We start from the raw sequence: 21,214 nt of genomic DNA, 5'->3' as shown, positions 1-21,214 counted from the left end.
ACCTAGGAAGCACTGCACCGCCTTTATGTTGGATGGAACAGGCCATGACCGTACTGCACTGACCCTCTGCTCTTCCATCTCCACTCCCGCGGTGGATATCCGATAGCCCAGGAACGAGACCGCCTGCTGGAAGAAAAGGCACATCTCCGCCTTGGCGTACAGGTGATGCCCTATCAGCCTCTCCAAAACGGACCTGACATGAGACATGCTCGCTTGTAGTGGAGTACACCAAAATGTTTTCTATGTACACCACTACACAGCGACCCAACATGTCTCTAAACACCTCGTTAATGAAGGATGGAAACACAGAGGGTGCGTTTGTCAGGCCGTAGGGCATTACCCGGTATTCGTAGTGCCTGGTTCTGAAGGCGGTTTTCCACTCATCCCCCTGTTTGATGCACACTAGGTTGTAGGCACTGCGTAAATCCAATTTGGTAAAGTACTGAGCACTGTGCATATGTTCAATCACAGTGGGTATGAGAGGTAGGGGATAACTGAATTAAACAGTTGCCTTATTCAGTGTCCGGTAATCGATACAGGGGCGGAGACCTCTATATTTCTTCTTCACGAAAAAGAAGCTGGAGGAGGCCGGAGAGGTGGACCAATGGAGGAATGCTTGGCCCAGCACCTCCTGGATGTAGACATCCATGGCATCGGTCACTGCATGTGAGAGAGGGTAGATGTGCCCATGCCGGAGGGTAGAACCAGGCAGTAGGTCGATGCAGTGCAGTCCCATTGGCGATGAGGGGGCAGGCACGTGGCACGAGTCTTTCGAAAAAGCCACCTGTAGGTCCCGGTATTCCTCCAGGATAGGAACGTGGGTGGCCTGGTGCAGACTTTCCACCGAGGTGGCACAGATAGACACAGAGAGACACCTCCCCTGACACTCCTGCGACCAACCCAACAACCTCCTCTCTGTCCACAATATCCTGGGGTTATGCAACTGTAACAAGAGGAAACCTAAAACTATGGGGTGTGCAGGAGAGTCTAAGATGAGGAGAGGGATGCGTTCATGGTGGTTGTGAGCAACTGTAGGGGAAATGGGAATCGTGGTCTGGCACACCAGTCCTGTTCCTAGGGGACGGTTGTCTAGGGCATGGACTGGGATAGGGGTTTGTAAAGGGACTAGAGGAATGCGTAATGATAAGGCCACTGACCTGTCTAGGAAATTGCCTGCAGAACCGGAGTCCACTAGTGGGGGGCCAGGATAGTCCAGAAAGGTGACAGGAAGGAGGACGGGCTGGGTGGACAGAGAGGAGCAAGGCACGTCCACGCCTACCTGGGAAGGTGCCAGAGCGCTCCTTGGCCTGTCGCTTCCTCACCTGGTTCACCTTCTAGGACAGGTGTTCCAGGGGTGGTCTGAATCCCTGCAGTAGGATCAGAGACCCGATTGACGGCGGCGTTGACGTTCCTCTGGGGGAAGGTGCGAAGTGCCCACCTCCATGGGCTCAGTCTTGCTGGAGGTTCCTGGGAGAGACCCGGGCAACGACGGACACGCAGTAGATTATACAGGCGGATGTTCTTGGCGATGAGCTGGTCCAGCGTGAGGTCCTCATTGCGACAAGCCAGCTCGGAAAACAGTCAACAGGGCCTGGTCGTTCCAGACAGTGGATGCAGCCATTGTCCGGCAATCCAGAGCATACTCAGACGCTGTCCTGGACCCCTGGCGTAGACAGAGGAGATGCTCACCTCCCTCTCGGCCCTCTGTAGGGTGGTCGAAAACGGCATGGAAGAGTTGGGTGAAGCGCTCATAGGAATTCTGGACCGTCCCTCTCCCAGGCAGCGTGCGGCCTGTCAGCACCGAGATCACCAAGGCCACCTTGTCCCAGCATGACGGGCAAGGTAGAGGTCACACTGCAGGAGTAACCCCCTACAGTGAGCTGGGGTCCCGTCAAACCGCTCCGGGAGGGGCAGATGGATGTTGCTGATCGGACCTGGTGATGTAGATGGTGATGGGGTGGCTGGATCGACCGCAGGGAACTGAGAAGATGGTGGTGTAGCCTGCAGCTGGCGTACGGTCCGGAGCACCTTGTCCATGGCAGTCCCGAGGTGCTCCAGGCACGAGTCTTGGTATAGGAGCTTCTCTCCTATAGCGGAGAGGTCAAGATGTCCTGCTGCTTCCTGTTCTCTTGGGTCAGTGATTCTGTCACAAGTGTAGAGAGGAGTAGGCAGTCGCAGGTTTAGGACTACTGAGTTTATTAAAGCACTATAATTATAAAAGCGGGACAAAACCCAAAGAGCAAAATAATAAAGTACTCAGGAAATAGTAGGAGAGATTCCTCTCAGGAAAACAAGCAACATTTACAATGACCGACAAAAACAAATGACAGAGGGAGTATATATACAGTGAGGATTTGAACCAGGTGTGTGTAATGATGACGAGACAAGTTCGGGGTTGATGAGTGAAGGGCGTTTGCCAGCAGCAGGTTCGGCAGCAGCTAGAAGGCCGGTGACGCAAAACGCCTGAGCTGGACAGGAGGGGGAGCCAAAGCGAAGGCTGGTGTGACATTGTAGGAATGACCCGGCTACATGTAGGCTATACAGTCATAAGCATATCGCTGGAGGAGAGGTGGAAGGGGCAGGCAATATCATTATATGATAAGACTTTCTTTCATTGTGAAGATGTAGTACTTTCCTTTATATAATTACATTGTCCCTATATGTATTATGCAAAATAACTTATTTTTCAATACTTTTCCAATACATATCTCCACTATTACTTTACCTTATAAAACATGTGTGTGAATTAAAAGGAGACTACCATCAACCATGTTTTTGTTTATTTACAAAACTGTACATTTCAGTAAGACATTTCAGAGACCAAACAAGTTGGTGTTGTTTCCATTCTGAAGCAATCTTCCCAGAGGGCATAGGGACACCTGGTACATCAGGGCAGTTGGCAGAGGAACCAGTTCTACCTGCTCTGTGCCACTTGAACCATGGAATATTAAATTAACAAATCCAATCACAAGACATGAGCAGAAATACCCTACTGCCATGGTCACATTTAACCCTTTACGTACAGTATGCAAATACAAATCATGTTCCTAATTGAGACAAGTTGAATATCTAATTCAGCTTTAGGGGCAAGGTTAAGAGACAGAATCAACCATGTCAATACAGAAGTTCATAATGAGTGTACAAAGACAATGACCTTTTCAAAAACCTTTTCACACACATAGAGTGCCCGATTTGCTATGTGTTTGCACCCGTTCCTGTTTAATGTGCAAATACAACTAGTAATTGTATTCCCAAGTGTACGTTTATCAACACTTCCACTAATACAGTCATTCAAAACATTGCACATTAGACCTCAGTATACTGTAGCCTACTGTATGTGATTTGATGCACAGGGACAGGGAGCGCCTGTGACCACTCCCACCATCTCAATATTAGAATCACTCCAGAGTCTTCCTGAGGAATTCCACAAGCAGATGATGAGGAAAGGCAAAGTCTGTCTGGATAATCACAAAACCCTACAGACAGAAAGACAGATGACAATGAATAGTATCAGTTCTGTAAAATATTTATTTAGTCCTATAGTTTGTGTATATATTTTAATTTGAGCTTATGATGAGTAAGAATGAAGTGAGGGTGTATGTATGAGTACTCACATCCTGAGAAACAACCTGGGGTTCGATGAGTTCAAACAGATTTGCTCCCTGTTTGTCCAGTAGTGCAGTTAAACTTGGTTCTAGTTCTAAGAAAACAGGGTCAAAAGAGGAACATATTGTTCACAACAACACACTTACCTTGCATTCGGAAAGTATTCAGACCCCTTGACTTTTTCCACATTTTCTTACGTTACAGCCTTATTCTAAAATGGATTTAAAAAAATCTTCATCAATCTACACACAATGCCCCATAATGACAAAGCGAAAACAGGTTTTTAGAAATGTTTGCAAATGTATAAAAAGTAAAAAACAGAAATACCTTATTTACATAAGTATTCAGACCCTTTGCTATGAGACTCGAAATTGAGCTCAGGTGCATCCTGTTTCCATTGATCATCCTTGAGATGTTTCTACAACTTGATTGGAGTCCACCTGTGGTAAATTCAATTGATTGGACACGATTGGGAAAGCCGCACACATATAAGGTCCAACAGTTGACAGTGCATGTCAGAGCAAAAACCAAGCCATGAGGTCGAAGGAATTGTCCGTAGAGCTCCGAGACAGGATTGTGTCGAGACACAGATCTGGGGAAGGGTTCCAAACAGCATTGAAGGTCCCCAAGAACACAGTGGCCTCCATCATTCTTAAATGGAAGAAGTTTGGAACCACCCAGACTCTTCCTAGAGTTGGCCGCTCGGCCAAACTGAGCAATCGGGGGAGAAGGGCCTTGGTCAGGGAGGTGACCAAGAACCCGATGGTCACTCTGACAGAGCTCCAGAGTTCCTCTGTGGAGATGGGAGAACCATCCAGAAGGACAACCATCTCTGCAGCACTCCACCAATCAGGCCTTTATGGTAGAGCGGCCAGACCAAAACCACTCCTCAGTAAAAGGCACATGACAGCCCGCTTGGAGTTTGCCAAAAGGACTCTCAGATCACAAGAAACAACATTCTCTGGTCTGATGAAACCAAGATTAAACTCTTTGAATGTCAATCGTCATGTTTGGAGGAAAACTGGCACCATCCTCATGGTGAAGCATGGCAGCATCATGCCGTGGGGACTTTTTCAGCAGCAGGGACTGTGAGACTAGTCAGAATTGAGCGAAAGATGAACGGCGCAAAGTACAGAGAGATCCTTGATGAAAACCTGCTCCAGATAGCTCAGGACCTCAGACTGGGGTGAAGGCTCACCTTCCAACAGGACAATGACCCTAAACACTTAGCCAAGACAACGGAGGGGTGGCATCAGGAAAAGTCTCTGAATGTCCTTGAGTGGCCCAGCCAGACCCCTGACTTGAACCCGATCGAACATCTCTGGAGAGACCTGGAAATAGCTGTGCAGCAACGCTCCCCATCCAATTTGACAGAGCTTGAGAGGATCTGCAGAGAAGAATGGGGGAAACTCCCCAAATACAGGTGTGCCAAGCTTGTAGCGTCATATCCAAGAAGACTTGAGACTGTAATCGCTGCCAAAGGTGCTTCTACAAAGTACTGAGTAAAGGGTCTAAGTACTTATGTAAATGTCATATTTCAAAAAAATAGTTTTTGCTTTGTCTTTATGGGTATTGTATGTACAGTTAAAGTCAGAAGTTTAAATACACTTAGGTTGGAGTTATTAAAACTCGTTTTTCAACCACTCCACAAATTTCATGTTAACAAACTATAGTTTTGGCAAGTCAGTTAGGACATCTACTTTGTGCATGACACAAGTCATCTTTCCAACAAACGTTTACAGACAGATTATTTAACTTATAATTCACTGTATCACAATTCCAGTGGGTCAGAAATGTACATACACTAAGTTGACTGTGCCTTTAAACAACTTGGAAAATTCCAGAAAATGATGTCATGGCTTTAGAAGCTTCTGATAGGCTACTTCACATTATTTGAGTCAATTGGAGGTGTACCTGTGGATGTATTTCAAGGCCTACATTCAAACTCAGTGTCTCTTTGCTTGACATCATGGGAAAATCAAAAGAAATCAGCCAAGACCTCAGAAAAAAAATTGTAGACCTCCACAAGTATGGTTCATCCTTGGGAGCAATTTCCAAATGCCTGACGGTACCACACTCATCTGTACAAACAATAGTACGCAAGTATAAACACCATGGGACCACACAGCCGTCATACCGCTCAGGAAGAAGACGCGTTCTGTCTCCTAAAGATGAACGTACTTTGGTGCGAAAAGTGCAAATCAATCCCAGAACAACAGCAAAGGACTGTGTGAAGATGCTGGAGGAAACAGGTACAAAAGTATGTAAATCCACAGTAAAACGAGTCCTATATCGACATAACCTGAAAGGCTGCTCAGCAAGGAAGAAGCCACTGCTCCAAAACCGCCATAAAAAAGCCAGACTACGGTTTGCAACTGCACATGGGGACAAAGATCATACTTTTTGGAGAAATGTCCTCTGGTCTGATGAAACAAAAATAGAACTGTGTGGCCATAATGACCATCGTTATGTTTGGAGGAAGAAGGGGGAGGCTTGCAAGCCGAAGAACACCATCCCAACCGTGAAGTACGGGGTTGGCAGCATCATGTTGTGGGGGTGCTTTGCTGCAGGAGGGACTGATGAACTTCACAAAATAGATGGCATCATGGGGATGGAAAATTATGTGGATATATTGAAACAACATCTCAAGACATCAGTCAGGAAGTTAAAGCTTGGTCGCAAATGGGTTTTCCAAATGGACAAAGACCCCAAGCATACTTCCAAAGTTGTGGCAAAATGGCTTAAGGACAACAAAGTCAAGGTATTGGAGTGGCCATCACAAAGCCCTGACCTCAATCCTATAGAAAATTTGTAGGCAGAACTGAAAAAACGTGTGCGAGCAAGGAGGCCTACAAACCTGACTCAGTTACACCAGCTCTGTCAGGAGGAATGGGCCAAAATTCACCCAACTTATTGTGGGAAGCTTGTGGAAGGCTGCCTGAAACGTTTGACCCAAGTTAAACAATTTATAGGCAATGCTACCAAATACTAATTGAGTGTATGTAAACTTCTGACCCACTGGGAATGTGATGAAAGAAATAAAAGCTGAAATAAATCATTCTCTCTACTATTATTCTGACATTTCACATTCTTAAAATAAAGTGGTGATACTAACTGACCGAAGACAAGGAATTTTTACTAGGATTAAATGTCAGGAATTGTGAAAAACTGAGTTTAAATGTATTTGGCTAAGGTGCGGGCAATCTTTAACTGTAGTTTGATAAGAAAAAAAACAATTAAATTAATTTTAGAATAAGGCAGTAATGTAACAAAATGTGGGTCTGAATACTTTCCATATGCACTGTATATCACAATTCACTAAGTGTGAGAGGATGAAACAGTACTCACCGGATATGACTTTTGGGACACCTATTTTCTCCACTGCCTCTTTCAAATATTTAATGTGCGCTTCAACCATCTGGAGAGCATAGGGAAATGAGAAATAAAGCAATGTACCACCGCTACTGGTCACTTAGATTGGGATTCAGCCTATTTAATTCTCACCTGCAGTGTGTCTGTGGACAGTGAATCCTTCATTATGGAAATTCTTTTGTGGGAAGAAGCAAAGTCACATAAGTGTTGTTTCTTTACTTGCACAGACTTGCACAGACATAGGCAACTGAACAAAAATATAAAACTCAACATGCAACTGTTTCTAAGATTTTACCGAGTTACAGTTCATATAAGGAAATCAGTCAATTGAAATAAATAAATTAGGCACATGACTGGAAATACAGATATGCATCTGTTGGTCACAGATAACTTTAAAAAAAGTAGGGGCGTGGATCGGAAAACCAGTCAGTATCCGGTGTGATCCCCATTTGCCTCATGCAGCGCGACACATCTCCTTCGCATAGAGTTGATCAGGCTCTTGATTGTGGCCTGTGGAATGTTGTCCCACTCCTCTTCAATGGCTGTGTGAAGTTGCTGAATATTGGTGGGAACTGGAAGATGCTGTCATACACGTCATTCCAGAGCATCCCAAACATACTCAATGTTGGTGATTATGCAGGCCATGGAAGAACTGAGACATTTTTAGCTTCCAGGAATTGTGTACAGATCCTTGTGACATGAGGCCATGGATATCATGCTGAAACATGAGGTGATGGTGGCTGATGAATGGCACGACAATGGGCCTCAGGTTCTCGTCACAGTATCTCTGTGCATTCAAATTGCCATCGATAAAATGCACTTGTGTTCGTTGTCCGTAGCTTATGCCTGCCCATAACATAACCCCACCGCCACCATGGAGCACTCTGTTCACAACGTTGGCATCAGCAAACCACTCGCCCACACAACGCCATGCACGCTGTCTGCCATCTGCCCGGTACAGTTGAAACCAGGATTCATGAAGAGCACACTTCTCTAGCATGCCAGTGGCCATTGAAGGTGAGCATTTTCCCACTGAAATCAGTTATGACACCAAACTGCAGGCAGGTCAAGACCCTGGTGAGTACCTAAGAAAGCAAAGGTAACTGAACTAAATGACTTTCGCCCCATAGCACTCACTTCTGTCATCATGAAGTGCTTTGAGAGGCTAGTTAAGGATCATATCACCTCTACCTTACCTGACACCCTGGACCCACTTCAATTTGCTTGCCGCTCAATAGATCCACAATTGATGCAATCGTCATTGCACTGCACACTTCCTTATCCCATCTGCACAAGAGGAATACCTATGTAAGAATGCTGTTCATTGACTATAGCTCAGCCTTCAACACCATAGTAAACTCCAAGCTCATTCTAAAGCTCTGGGTCTGAACCCCGCTCTATGCAACTGGGTCCTGGACTTCCTGATGGGCCGCCCATAGGTGGTGAAGGCAGGAAACAACACCTCCACTTCACTGATCCTCTACACAGGGGCCCCACAAGGGTGCGTGCTCAGCCTCCTCCTGTAGTCCTTGTTCACCCATGACTGCGTGTGGCCACACACGCCTCCCACTCAGTCATCAAGTTTGCAGACGACACAACCATAGTAAGCCTGATTACCAACAATGACGAGAGTCGTGGAAATTCAGTCCTGAGAGAGACTTGGTTATTTCTTCAAACAATCATTTTTTTTTTATATCGATTAATTATTGCAATAATGACACTGTCAGCCCAACAGTCTTGTTCTGACTGCTAGGCTGAGAGCCTGAATCATACAGACAATGCACAGTTCATATAGCTAATACCCAGAATGCTTGGTTCCACCACTCCCATATAGATTGGGGGGAACCATAAGCCACTTTGGGCTCATCCTACCTTTAGCTGCCCCTGGCGTTATCTTAACCCCTGGCCTAATTTCCCAGATGCCAGGATGTCTAAGGACCATTGAGGCCTTTGTTCTACTCCTCTCTATCCCAGCTAAACATACACCATATCTTGTCCATGGAATGCAGGCTCAATCAGACCGGAGACATATGTCTCACATGCACCACTAACCATAAAATGAAATGTGGCTGTTTGGGTTTTTTTTTATCACAGAGACATCAATCAATTGTCAGCTTCAAGCTATCTCCAGTAAAACCAATGTCCTCGACACCCAGACTAGCTGCAGGAAGCTAGAGTGGACACCATAAAACTCAGCATTAGCAGGACAGAAATATCTTACTGTTTGTTAAGTAATTGTCAAATATCCAACAAATCAGGTAAATATGTAATTATTCTATCACACGAGACAGCCCACAGGGAGGAGGTGAGGGCCCTGGTGGAGCGGTGCCAGGAAAATATCCTCTCCCTCAACATCAACAAAACGAAGGAGCTGATCATTGACTTCAGGAAAAAGCTGAGGGAGCACACCCCTATCCACATTGATGGGACCGCAGTGGAGAAGGTGGAAAGTTTCAAGTTCCTCGACATACACATCATTCATTTTAGTCATTCATTGATGATCTGAAAAGGTCCACCCACACAGACAGCGTGGTGAAGAAGGTGCAACAGTGCCTTTTCAACCTCAGGAGGCTGAAGAAATTTGTCTTGGCCCCTAAAACTTTTACAGATGCACAATTGAGAGCATCCAGTCGGGCCATATCAACTGCACCACCCGCAACAGCAGGGTTCTCCAGAGGGTGGTGTGGTCTGCCCAACGCATCACCGGGGGCACACTGCCTGCCCTTCAGGACACCTACACCACCCGATGTCACAGGAAGGACAAAAAGGTAATCAAGGACATCAACCACCCGAGCCACGGCCTGTTCACCCTGTTATCATCCAGAAGGCGAGGTCAGTACAGGTGCATCAGACCGAGAGACTGAAAAACTTTTTTTTTAGGGGGTAGATCAGCTTTAATATTGCAGATACTGTAGATTGTAGCTTCCATCAATGTAATTGTCTGCATCACTTCTAATCCCCCATATATATTTTTTCAAATATATATATATATATATACACTATCGTTCAAAAGTTTTGGGTCACTTAAAGAAAAGCACATTTTTTGTCCATTAAAATAACATCAAATTGATCAGAAATACAGTGTAGACATTGTTAATGTTGTAAATGACTATTGCAGCTGGAAACGACTGATATTTTATGGAATATCTACATAGGTGTACAGAGGCTCATTATCAGCAACCATCACTCCTGTGTTCCAATGGCACGTTGTGTTAGCTAATCCAAGTTTATCATTTTAAAAGGCTAATTGATCATTAGAAAACCCGTTTGCAATTATGTTAGCACAGCTGAAAACTGTTGTCCTGATTAAAGAAGCAATAAAACTGGCCTTTAGAATAGTTGAGTATCTGTGGCATCAGCATTTGTGGGTTCGATCCGATGTCGTTTTGTGTATCAGTTCATAAACCATGTGCCATGGAATCGGTACGTCGAAAATCTCTTCCCAACTATTTTGCAATCTATATGGCACGGCTGTCCATTTTTTGGTCCTTAAATGAACCTGATATACTTTTTTATTTATCGCAATTTTCTTTAACCAATGATGGTCTTTAATGCAGAGCCGGCAGACAAGTTCCTTACTTTTTCCCCCTTCCACTTGCCTCTTCCATTTTTGCGATAATGCTGCAATTAGTTGGTTGTAATTTTGGATAGAGCAGACATTTCCATTTGTTTTTGTTAGCTGCATGTGTGACATAACTCCACCAGTCCTATTTATAATATAATTTATGAAGATTATACCTTTTTAAAAAAGAAATTCAAAACATACTGTTTTTTTAATCAATTAGTATATTTGAGTTTAAGCATAATATTTGTTGTATTATTTGTTGTCTTTTCTGGTATGTTAAATTGAAATTGCAATAAACTTTCCATGGCTTGTTTTGAAAACAGCGATATTTGGGAGGGGATTTCCTTTTCAAATAACTGAAAGTGAGAGGTTGTAATCTGAATTAAAGGAAAAAAGGCCTTTCTTGAACATAGGGTGAGACATTCTTACTAATTTGCTAGAGAACCAGTTCGGATTTAAGTGTAACTTTTGTATGACTGAAGCCTTTAGTGAGAGGTATAATGCTTTAATATTTAATAATTAATTTAATAATTCAATAATTCATCCGAATTCATATTCATTATATAAATAGGCCCATTTAATTTTGTCTGGCTTGCCATTCCAAATAAACTTGAATGTTTTTCTCATATAATTAAAAAAAATGTTCTCTAGGTGTATAGGTAAACTGGGATATTACTAAAGAGTTAATCAGGGTGATTTTTCCACAAATAGAAAGGTATTTACCTTTCCATGGTAGCAAGATCTTATCTATTTTTGCTAACATTCTATTAAAATGTATTGGAGTGAGATTATGTATTTATTTCGGGATATGTATACCTAGTATATCTACATCACCATCAGACCATTTTATTGGTAAACTACACAGTAATGTAAAAGTTTTTTTTTTTTGTGATCCAATACATTATATAGCACATTTATGATAATTTGGTTGTAATCCAGAGAGATTAGAACAATTATCTAGATCCTCTATGAGGCTGTGGAGGTATCCAAGTTGTGGATTTAAAAGAAAACATGAATCATCAGTTGACAATGACACCTTTGTTTTTAAGCCCTGTATTTCTAATCCCTTGATATTATTGTTGGATCTGATTTTAATGGATAACATTTTGATGGCCATAATACATAGATATGCCAATAGTGGACAACCTTGTTTTACTCCTCTTGACATTTTACATCTTTCTGAGAAGTAGCCATTATTTACTATTTTACACCTAGGGCTACTATACATAATTTTAACCCATTTTATAAGAGATTCTCCAAAATTGTAATGCTCCAGGCATTTATATATAAACTCCAGTCACACTTTATCAATAGCCTTTTCAAAGTCAGCTATGAAAGCAGGCCTGGTTTCCCAGATTTTTCATAGTGTTCTATTGTTTCCAGTACTTGCTTTATATTATCTCCAATGTTTCATCCATGTAAAAAGGCTGTCTCATTAGAATGAACAATGTCCGACAATACCTTTTAAATTCTATACGCTGTACATTTTGCAAGAATTGTTGCATCACAACACTGAATTGTAAGGGGCCTCCAATTTTTTTCAATGGACTGGATCTTTATATTTCCCACTTGTATTCTGTTTCAGTAATAATGAAATCAGACCTTCTTGTTGAGTGTCTGATAATCTAACATAGGAGTGATTAAAACATGCTAATAACGGTCCTTTGAGTATATCAAAACAGTTTTGGTATGCCTCTACTGGTATGCCATCCAGCCCTGGAGTTTTCCCGGACTTAAAGGCTTTAATTGCATCAAGAAGTTCCTCCTCTGTAATTTCACCTTCACATGAGTATTTCTGTATGGCTGTTAATTTTACTTAAAAAAAACAATTATCCATACAATTAGCTTAAGTTAGAGGAGATGGAGGAGACTGAAACTAAAACATATCCTTAAAGTTGGCCTACTCCGCTTCCACTTTCAAAATATAATTTGGTGAATCATGGGTGACTCTGTCACTTGTAACAAGTTTCAGTAAATAACTTTTGGTAGCATTTCTATGTTGAAGATTTAAAAATAATTTGGTGCATTTTTCCCCATATTCCATCCAGTTTGCTTTATTATTATAATATATTACTCTTGATCTTTGTTGAATTAGTTCCTCCGTTTCTTTTTGTTTTTCCTCTAACTTATTCGGAGCCTCTATGGTACAGTTTTTATTGTTACCTATCTATTCTGTTAGTCTTTCTATTTCCTTTATTAGTTGGACTCCTTTGACCTAAATTGCTTTTGTTTTAGAGATGAGTACTGAATAGCATGGCCTCTAAAGGCACATTTAAAAAGTGTCCCATACAATAAGGGGATTTGCTGTACCTATGTTATGTCGGAAATATTCAGTTATAAATAACTCTGTCCTAGTTAAAAAACAAGTTATCATTCAAAAGGCTATGATTAAATGTCCAATATCCTCGCCCATGTGGAAATTCAGTAAGAGTAATGTATATGCCAATTATCTGATGGTCCGACAGCATTCGATCCCCTATCAACACCGTTTTTACTTTTGGTGCCAATGAGAATGACATAAGAAAGCAGTCAAGACAACTAGCTTGATTGAGCCTCCTCCGTGTTTTTTTATTTAACTAGGCAAGTCAGTTAAGAACAAATTCTTATTTACAATGATGGCCTACCTCGGCCAAACCCTAACAACACTGGACCAATTGTGCGCTGCCCTATAGGACTCTCAATCATGGCCGGTTGTGATACAGCCTGGAATCGAACCAGGGTCTATAGTGACGCCTCTAGCACTGAGATGTAGTGCCTTAGACCGCTGCACCACTCGGGAGCCCCTGTATATCTCACTAGGTCAGGATATTTAAGCCTCCATATATCCACCAGCTCCAATATATCCATGACATTCATGATTTCCTTAAGAGCACGAGGGTGATAGTTCGTAATGTGATTTTGACTACGGTCCATTAAGGTATTTAAAACAGTATACAATCTCCCACCATGATAATAGAGTCTTGTATTGCTTGCAGGGTTGATCATTTATTATATATATTTTTAAAGAAGCGTGAAAAGGTTAATGAGCCATATCTGTTTATGGTCCAACAACGTATTTAAAATCATCCATCTACCTTGCGGATCTGTTTAGACAATTTGCACATTCGGATCAAAATTACTGTTAATTAATATCATCGCCCCTTTTGAGTTACTTTGCCAATGGGAGAAGTATATTTCACCCCCCCCAGTCCTTTTCACACACAACGTCATTTAAAATTGTTGAATCAGTTTCCTGTAAACATTAGATATTATATTCCTTCTCTTTGAGCCAGGTAAATATTGTTCTTCTTTTCTTATTATTTGCTAAGCTATTACAATTATAATTGACTATACTTATTTCACCATTTACCATGAAATACAAGATTCAAATCTATTTATCATAATATATGTTTGTAAATTTACCATTAAAAAGTACCATAGTGATTGAGTGTCCATATAGCTGTACCATGATATTTGCATTGCTACTAAGTAACCCTCCAATTGTTCTCCACTATTCCACCCGCTAAAGCCCTCCCCATCCCAAGTTGGGTTGTCATCCCAGTGACCGGCAGACCACCCAGTCCCTCCGGATCCCTAGCCCCCCCAGAGAGGCCAGGACCCATCCTTTGAAAAGAGCACACAGTGCCACCCACAGAACAGAAGCAGATCAACCGCTAAAAGTATTTCCAATGCTCTCACCTCAATTTGCTTCATATATAGCTATTAAAAATATTTATATATTCAAATATCTTGCGTATCTTAATTTCCATCATTAACAATTAATATGCGTAATAATGTTGACAGTTCATGGAAAGGATTGTTACCTGTAACCAGGATTGCCAATGCATTACATTTTTGTCAAGCAATTATTATTTTAGCAAAACATTATTGTGATTCCTCCTATATTGTCCCTAACATCCTTACCCCCTTGCAACAGATGTGGTATATACACACACACAAATACACTCTTACACACTCAACCCCTTTCCCCCACAATCAACCATAAGCTCAGATGCTCAATGGTTGTTACATTCCAGAGCCCAACTCAAGAAAGGACCTGATTTACAAATGCATATACAGTTACAGCTGTTTGAGAAAGCATGCAAGACTTAACCAATGTCAAGTCCTAGGTGATGGAGATCAGATCCACCCCCTTACCCTGAAACACACACACTCTGGTCCCCCGTTATGACCATTTTCCCCAAGCATCTCTGTGCAGTCAGACCTTTGATTATTTTGTGCCACCAGGGCCACAATAACATGCCCCCTCTCTGATTGTCCGAGTGTGACCCCCTCCCCATGGGTACTGCAGCCAGTGTTACTAGCACAGCTTCTATCTCAAGGCCATCAGACCTTTATATAGCCATCACTAGATGGCTACCACCCGGTTACTCAACCCTGCACCTTAGATGCTGCTACACTATATACATAGACATGGAATCACTGCTCACTTTAATAATGGAACACTAGTCACTTCAATAATGTTTACATACTGCTTTACTCATTTCATATGTATATACTCTATTCTAATCTACTTTATTTTAGTCAATGCCACTCCGACATTGCTCGTCCTAATATTTATACAATACCAGTCAAAAGTTCAGACACTTGGCCTCCCGAGCGGCACGGCGGTCTAAGGCACTGCAACGCAGTGCTAGCTGTGTCACTATAGATCCTGGTTTGATTCCAGGCTGTGTCGCAGCCGACCGGGAGACCCATGAGGTGGCACATAATTGGCACAGCGTCGTCCTGGTTAGGGGAGGGTTTGGCCGGCCGGGATGTCCTTGTCCCATCTCGCTCTAGCGACTCCTGTGGCGTGCCGGGCGCAACAACGCTAACACGGTTGCCAGGTGTACGGTGTTTCCTCCGACACATTGCTGCGGCTGGCTTTCGGGTTAAATGGGCAGTGTGTCAAGAAGCAGTGCGGCTTGGCGGGGTCGTGTTTCGGAGGATGCACGGCTCTCGACCTTCGCCTCTCCTGAGTTCGTACGGGAGTTGCAGCGATGGGACAAGACTGTCACTACCAATTGGACACCACAAAAAAGGGGTAAAAAAAATCTATAAAATACATTTTCCGGATTGACTGACCTTCATGTCTTAAATGATGGACTGTCATTTCGCTTTGCTTATTTGAGCTATTCTTGCCATAATATGGACTTGGTCTTTTACCAAATAAGGCTATCTTCTGTATACCACCCCTATCTTGTCACAACACAACTGATTGGCTCAAATGCATTAAGAAGGAACTGTTTAACTGTTAATTGAAATGCATTCCAGGTGACTACCTCATGAAGCTGGTTGAGAGACTGCCAAGAGTGTGCAAAGCTGTCATCAAGGCTACTTTGAAGAATCTAAAATCTAAAATCTATTTTGATTTGTTTAACACATTTTTGGTTATTACATGATTCCATGTGTTATTTCATAGTTTTGATGTCATCACTATTATTCTACTATGTAGAAAATAGTAAAAACAAAGAAAAACCCTTGAATGAGTAGGTGTGGACAAACTTTTGACTGGTACTGTATATTTCTTAATTCCATTATTTTACTTTTAGATTTGGGTGTATTGTAGTGAATTGTTAGATACTACTGCACTGTTGGAGCTAGGAACACAAGCATTTTGCTACACCCGCAATAACATCTGCTAAATATGTATATGTCACCAATAAGATTTGATTCGAGATTTGATTTGAGCACGCAGATGAGCTTCCCTGAGACGGTTTCAGACAGTTTAAGCAGAAATTCATCAGTTCTGCAAACCCCACAGTTTCATCAGCTGTTCGGGTGGCTGGTTTCAGACCATTCCGCAGGTGAAGACGCCAGATGTGGATTTCCTGGGCTGGCGTGGTTACACGTGGTCAGCATTTGTGAGGCCGGCGTTGAAGGCGGCTTATGGTAGAGAAATGGACATTCAATTCTCTGGCAACAGCTTTGGTGGACATTCCTGCATTCAGCATGCCAATTGCATGCTTGCTCAAAACTTGAGATATCTGAGGCATTGTGACAAAACTGGACATTTTAGAGTGGCCATTTATTGTCCCCAGCACTAGATGCACCTGTGTAATGATCATTCTGTATAATCAGCTTCTTGATATGCCACACCTGTCAGGTGGATGGATTATCTTGGCAAAGGAGAAATGCTCACTAACAGGGATGAAAAGAAATTTGTGCCCAAAATATGAGAGAAATAAGCTTTTTGTGCATATCGAACATTTCTGGGATCTTTTATTTCAGCTCAGGAAACATGGGACCAACACTTTACATGTTGCGTTTATATTTTTGTTCCGTATACTTGTTAGTAAACTGCCATGCAATCAGAAAGTGTTTTACTAAACCATTACAGTCTGTATCCCTTATAGAGGCACAGTGGAGTCAGTATCACAAGAACAATTAAAAGCATGGTCTTCATGTAATGCCTTTACTCACATATGCAGTTCATATACATGTGTATGTACATGTTCACTACAGTATAGGCGCGTAAATAGACTCACTGTGATGTTGTAGCGATTAGGATCAGTTTCTTCTTGGCGTAGGAAGCAGTCACAACAACCTCCACCTCCTAGACAACGACAAACCCCATTCAGCTACTCTTCTTGGACACATTACTGTCTGATGCTAGGTTATCACTTCAAATGTTAAAACAAGTGTTTGTTTGGCTGACCATCTCAAAGTAAAGTCCTGGGATGTCCTCAGCTCCGCTAGTCAGCTCTGCTGCAGCCACAGCTCTGACAGAGGTGCCCATTGAGGTCGTCCACAGGTGAGGCACTGACACACTCCACACCCTCAGCACTGGCTCCTCAGAGGACAGAAACTGACAAAGGGATACAGAGAGACAGGTTTCATACAGGAACAGACAGATAGAAACACTGACTTACCTGTGTACACAATATAAGAGGTTTGAAATACAATGAAACTCAAAACACCACTAAATTGCAGAGGCCAAGATAGGTCGCATGGAGCTGATAAAAGCATGTTGTGTCTGTCTGAGGACTGTCCTGAGTGGGTTTGTCACATTACCTGGCTTAGGAACTCTGGAATGGGGGTAGACAAATGTGTCTTAAACAGTTCCTGAAATGAAATTGACAATGTTAAATAACTGGCATACATTAAAACAAACACATTAATTCAGCTTGTAATGAACAAGAATTTCATTGCCTGTCACAGTGCTACAGTCAGTTTCCCTGCCTTTACCATATTGTAACACCGTGGACCAAACCCCAACAACAAGTCCTGATTACTGTTTTCCTGATAAATGCTGCCTTGTACACTAGTCCACATGACTTCCACTAGTCTGGTAGACACCTACTGTGAGCTCCAGGCCAGAGATGTTGAGGACAAAACGTCTATCTTGGTGGGCAGCTGTAATCAGGGGGTTGAAGACCTCATCAGAGATCCAGAAGTACAGCATGCGGTCCTCTGTCAGTTGGCCGGGGTCGAATACAGACGCATTGATGACAGCTGTCACGTTGTTGTATTTGGCCAGACCCTGGACATTATGGGAAGACAGAAGAAAGATACTGTAATACTTATAATAACAATTGGTATTGTGCATCATCATGTACAATGAATATGGATGCTAGATAATAAAGGGATATACAGTACCTTGTGGTATGATTCAATGTAATTGGATGTGATGACAGGGGCAGAAGTTACTCCAATATCCATGCTGATGTCATCATCACTAAGGAATTGCTCTGTGGGAATCAACACGGAGATGTTAACATAGTCACTGACAGATATTCTAAATAAGAGAAAGTCTTGTTACCTCTATAGGCTTCGTGTGTTATCTACCCAGGATCCCCAAACGTACCTGCTTGTTCCTGTATAAAGTCAGCCAATATGTTTGCCACATTATTGATCTCCTTACAGATCTAAGATAACGAAAACAGGGACATTGTTTCATTTTATGTTGCAGCTGATGTGACAATGTTTTTGCTGGGTTGCATTAACAAGACAGTAGAGGGCAGAGTTGAGCTATCAGTGAGGCCTCTGTCCAATACCTTGATACATTGCAGGTTTATTTAATTAGGAAAGTCAGTTAAGAACAAACTCTTATTTACAATGATGGCCTACCCTAGGTCCAACAGTACATTATTCTCCTATATTTCCCTCTAATCATCACTCACCTGGCTTTTAATAACCAGCTTCACAGTGAAGGTGATGAAGTTTGTGAACAGCCTCTTGAGCCAGCCAGGCCTAAAGCCAGAATGTAAAACACAGGGTTTGTCCTTCACGTCGCAGTTACTTCCCTTGAAGGAAGAGGACATTACAGATATACCATTTTACACTGTGTATAAAACTATCTGGGTTCCAGAATGCCACTTACTCCCTGTCTCCTTGCAGCAGGAGATCCAGCTTGTGGAACGTGAGGTAGCAGTCTGATGTGTCTGCAGCAACTTTCCCCTTTCCACAATCTGAGACAGAGAAAGCACATGGTCAGTGGCAGGAAATACATTACAAAAGGTAAGATAAGATTCCTGTAAACTCTTAGGAAGAATGAGAAGGAAGAGTGAACATTGAACACCACAAAAACAATGGGCAGAAAAAGGTACTTACAGAGTTTGGGGTTAATGCCAAGATCAATGTGCGAATCAATTTCAAAGTCTACTGAATGTCCCACATTGACACTGCAAAACAGATTACACATGGCAGTGTCATGGCCACGCAGATACTCAAGGTAGATATTCAATACAAAACTTAAGTAGTAGCCAACATGAAATGTGGATAAATCACAACATACGTAACTGTAAGATCTAGAAAGTTATATCTAATCATATCACAAACTATTTCCATCCCTCTCATCCTCCCTGTTCACAAGGACTGATGGAAGGACTCACAGCCAGCTTCCATATCCATACTGGATGGTTCCCTTGAAAACAGCAGACACGTTGGAGATGGCAATCTCAATGCCTTCACCTGCTATGAGCTCAAACTCACTCCGCCCAATCGACAGGTTATGGATCTCCAGACTGAGAGGGCAAAGGTCAGGAGAGGACATTATTATTGGTTGTTCATTTTAGCAAGAATAAAGGAGCAAACCAACAAAGCAATGGCAACAGTGTTGACATTCAATCTGTTTTTGATTGAAAAATTAGTGCTTATGCATTCATCCAATCATGTGTCGTATACATTATCAATGGTAAGTGAATACAGGATAAAAGAAGAGCATGTGAGGTAATGGAGGAGGATGAAAGGAACAGCATAAGCGGGCACATGTGGTGCAGGTACACTGACTGTCAGGTCCACTCACTTGGCAAGGCCATATTTCACCTTTCCAACAAAGAGAATAGACTTCTCGTTGCTGATGCTTGGATATTTGGCATGCTGGAAGGCAGCCTGGATGACCTTGGTCGTCTTTTCATTTACTGAAGAGAAAATACACAATTTGTCTATATATAGACTAAAGACAATACTTAACAAAACAGTTAACTACCCGAACAGTAACAGTTCTGGTGGAAAACATTTCAGAACACCATAGGGAGACAGGAATAAATAAGATAGATACTCACAGACCACCGCTGCAGGGTAGGTCAGTCTACAGACAGCCCCAGTGAACCTGTATGCAGAGGCTGGCTCCAGACAGGACTGGGACATCACAACCAGGCCCAGGAAGAGCAGCAGGACTGGGAGTGTCATCACACACTTATCCATCTCACCAGTAGCTAAATGAACACTGACTTCAAAGTGGATCCCAGAGCTGTGTAGTGCCTCCTCAGAACCTCTGAACTAACTGATCCAGGCTGTGTTGAGCATGCACAAGAGACAAGGGGAGGAAGAGGGAGGGAACAGAAGACATGGGGTTCGGACTGAGGCTAAACGTGGCTGAACTAAACTTCACAACACCGCCCCTGTAGTCTGTGATTGGGCCTCAACCAGGCCAGAGCGGGATATGTGGGTGTTGTTACGTGTTTTATCTGGGCCCAGGGGACTACTTCTGTACATGCGAGGTAGGGTTATTATAGGGCAGTAAATAACAGATGTACAGACACTTTTTCTAGGGCACATTCTCAGAAACTCCCATACCTTACAGTCACAGAAATGCCAATCTTGACCCAGAATGATGGAACCATACAGTTAAACTTTCACTAAAATCTTTCAGTTTTATGTAAAGAAAATTGGAATTGTGGTACTATTTCTGCAAATATTCATCAATCATGGCCACGTTGGTCAATACAACTTCCTAAGAAAATATGTACTTTCCAGTAAATATGTAGTTACATGACATACATGATCAGTTGCAGAGTGGGCTGGGTTAGAGGGAGCAAGTCTCTATGGACCAAATGTACTAGCTGAACTCCCTAGCCTGCCTGGATAACTCAGAGGAAGTGATGGGGACAATACATGGAATGTACAACAGTAAACCTCACATTGTAAACATAGAATAGAGTTTGCAACTCCCACATTTCTCTCTACAGGTCAATGAACTCTGGATAGCAAAAGCTGTAGAGTTGGAGCAGAGGCTTAAGGGATCTACACAGCAGTCCAAAAATTCAGCCGCACAAATGTACGTAGAGCTACGTAGTGACCCAAACTGACCTCGGTCGGCTCTGTTTGCGTATACTGTGTAGACCCTTTTACCCCTGTGAACAGTTTTCTTTACCAGAGATGTTATGAAAATGTTAAATCTATTTTTGTTGATTGTTCTCAAACATGTTATCTAAAACAAGCTTGTGTGTCTGAGTACTTTAGATG

At 42.5% G+C, this 21,214-nt stretch overlaps 1 protein-coding gene across 1 annotated transcript; it reads right to left on the bottom strand.

Moving 5' to 3' along the window:
- Nucleotides 1-2,763: 2,763 nt before the first annotated feature.
- Nucleotides 2,764-20,283, bottom strand: cetp (cholesteryl ester transfer protein, plasma). The gene is made up of 16 exons (XM_029757750.1): nt 20,032-20,283; nt 19,773-19,887; nt 19,360-19,491; nt 19,079-19,149; nt 18,849-18,936; nt 18,649-18,718; nt 18,333-18,393; nt 18,125-18,216; nt 17,829-18,008; nt 17,540-17,590; nt 17,184-17,333; nt 17,014-17,081; nt 7,111-7,153; nt 6,955-7,024; nt 3,615-3,700; nt 2,764-3,476 (listed from the first exon to the last, which is right to left on the bottom strand). Exons 1-16 carry the CDS (start codon nt 20,171-20,173, stop codon nt 3,399-3,401), a joined length of 1,497 nt encoding a protein of 498 aa, XP_029613610.1. The 5' UTR covers nt 20,174-20,283; the 3' UTR covers nt 2,764-3,398.
- Nucleotides 20,284-21,214: the final 931 nt, after the last annotated feature.

The sequence above is a fragment of the Salmo trutta genome, chromosome 7 (genome assembly GCF_901001165.1).
Source record: "Salmo trutta chromosome 7, fSalTru1.1, whole genome shotgun sequence".
Taxonomy (NCBI): domain Eukaryota; kingdom Metazoa; phylum Chordata; class Actinopteri; order Salmoniformes; family Salmonidae; genus Salmo; species Salmo trutta.
This window is presented reverse-complemented; position numbering and strand designations above follow the sequence as displayed.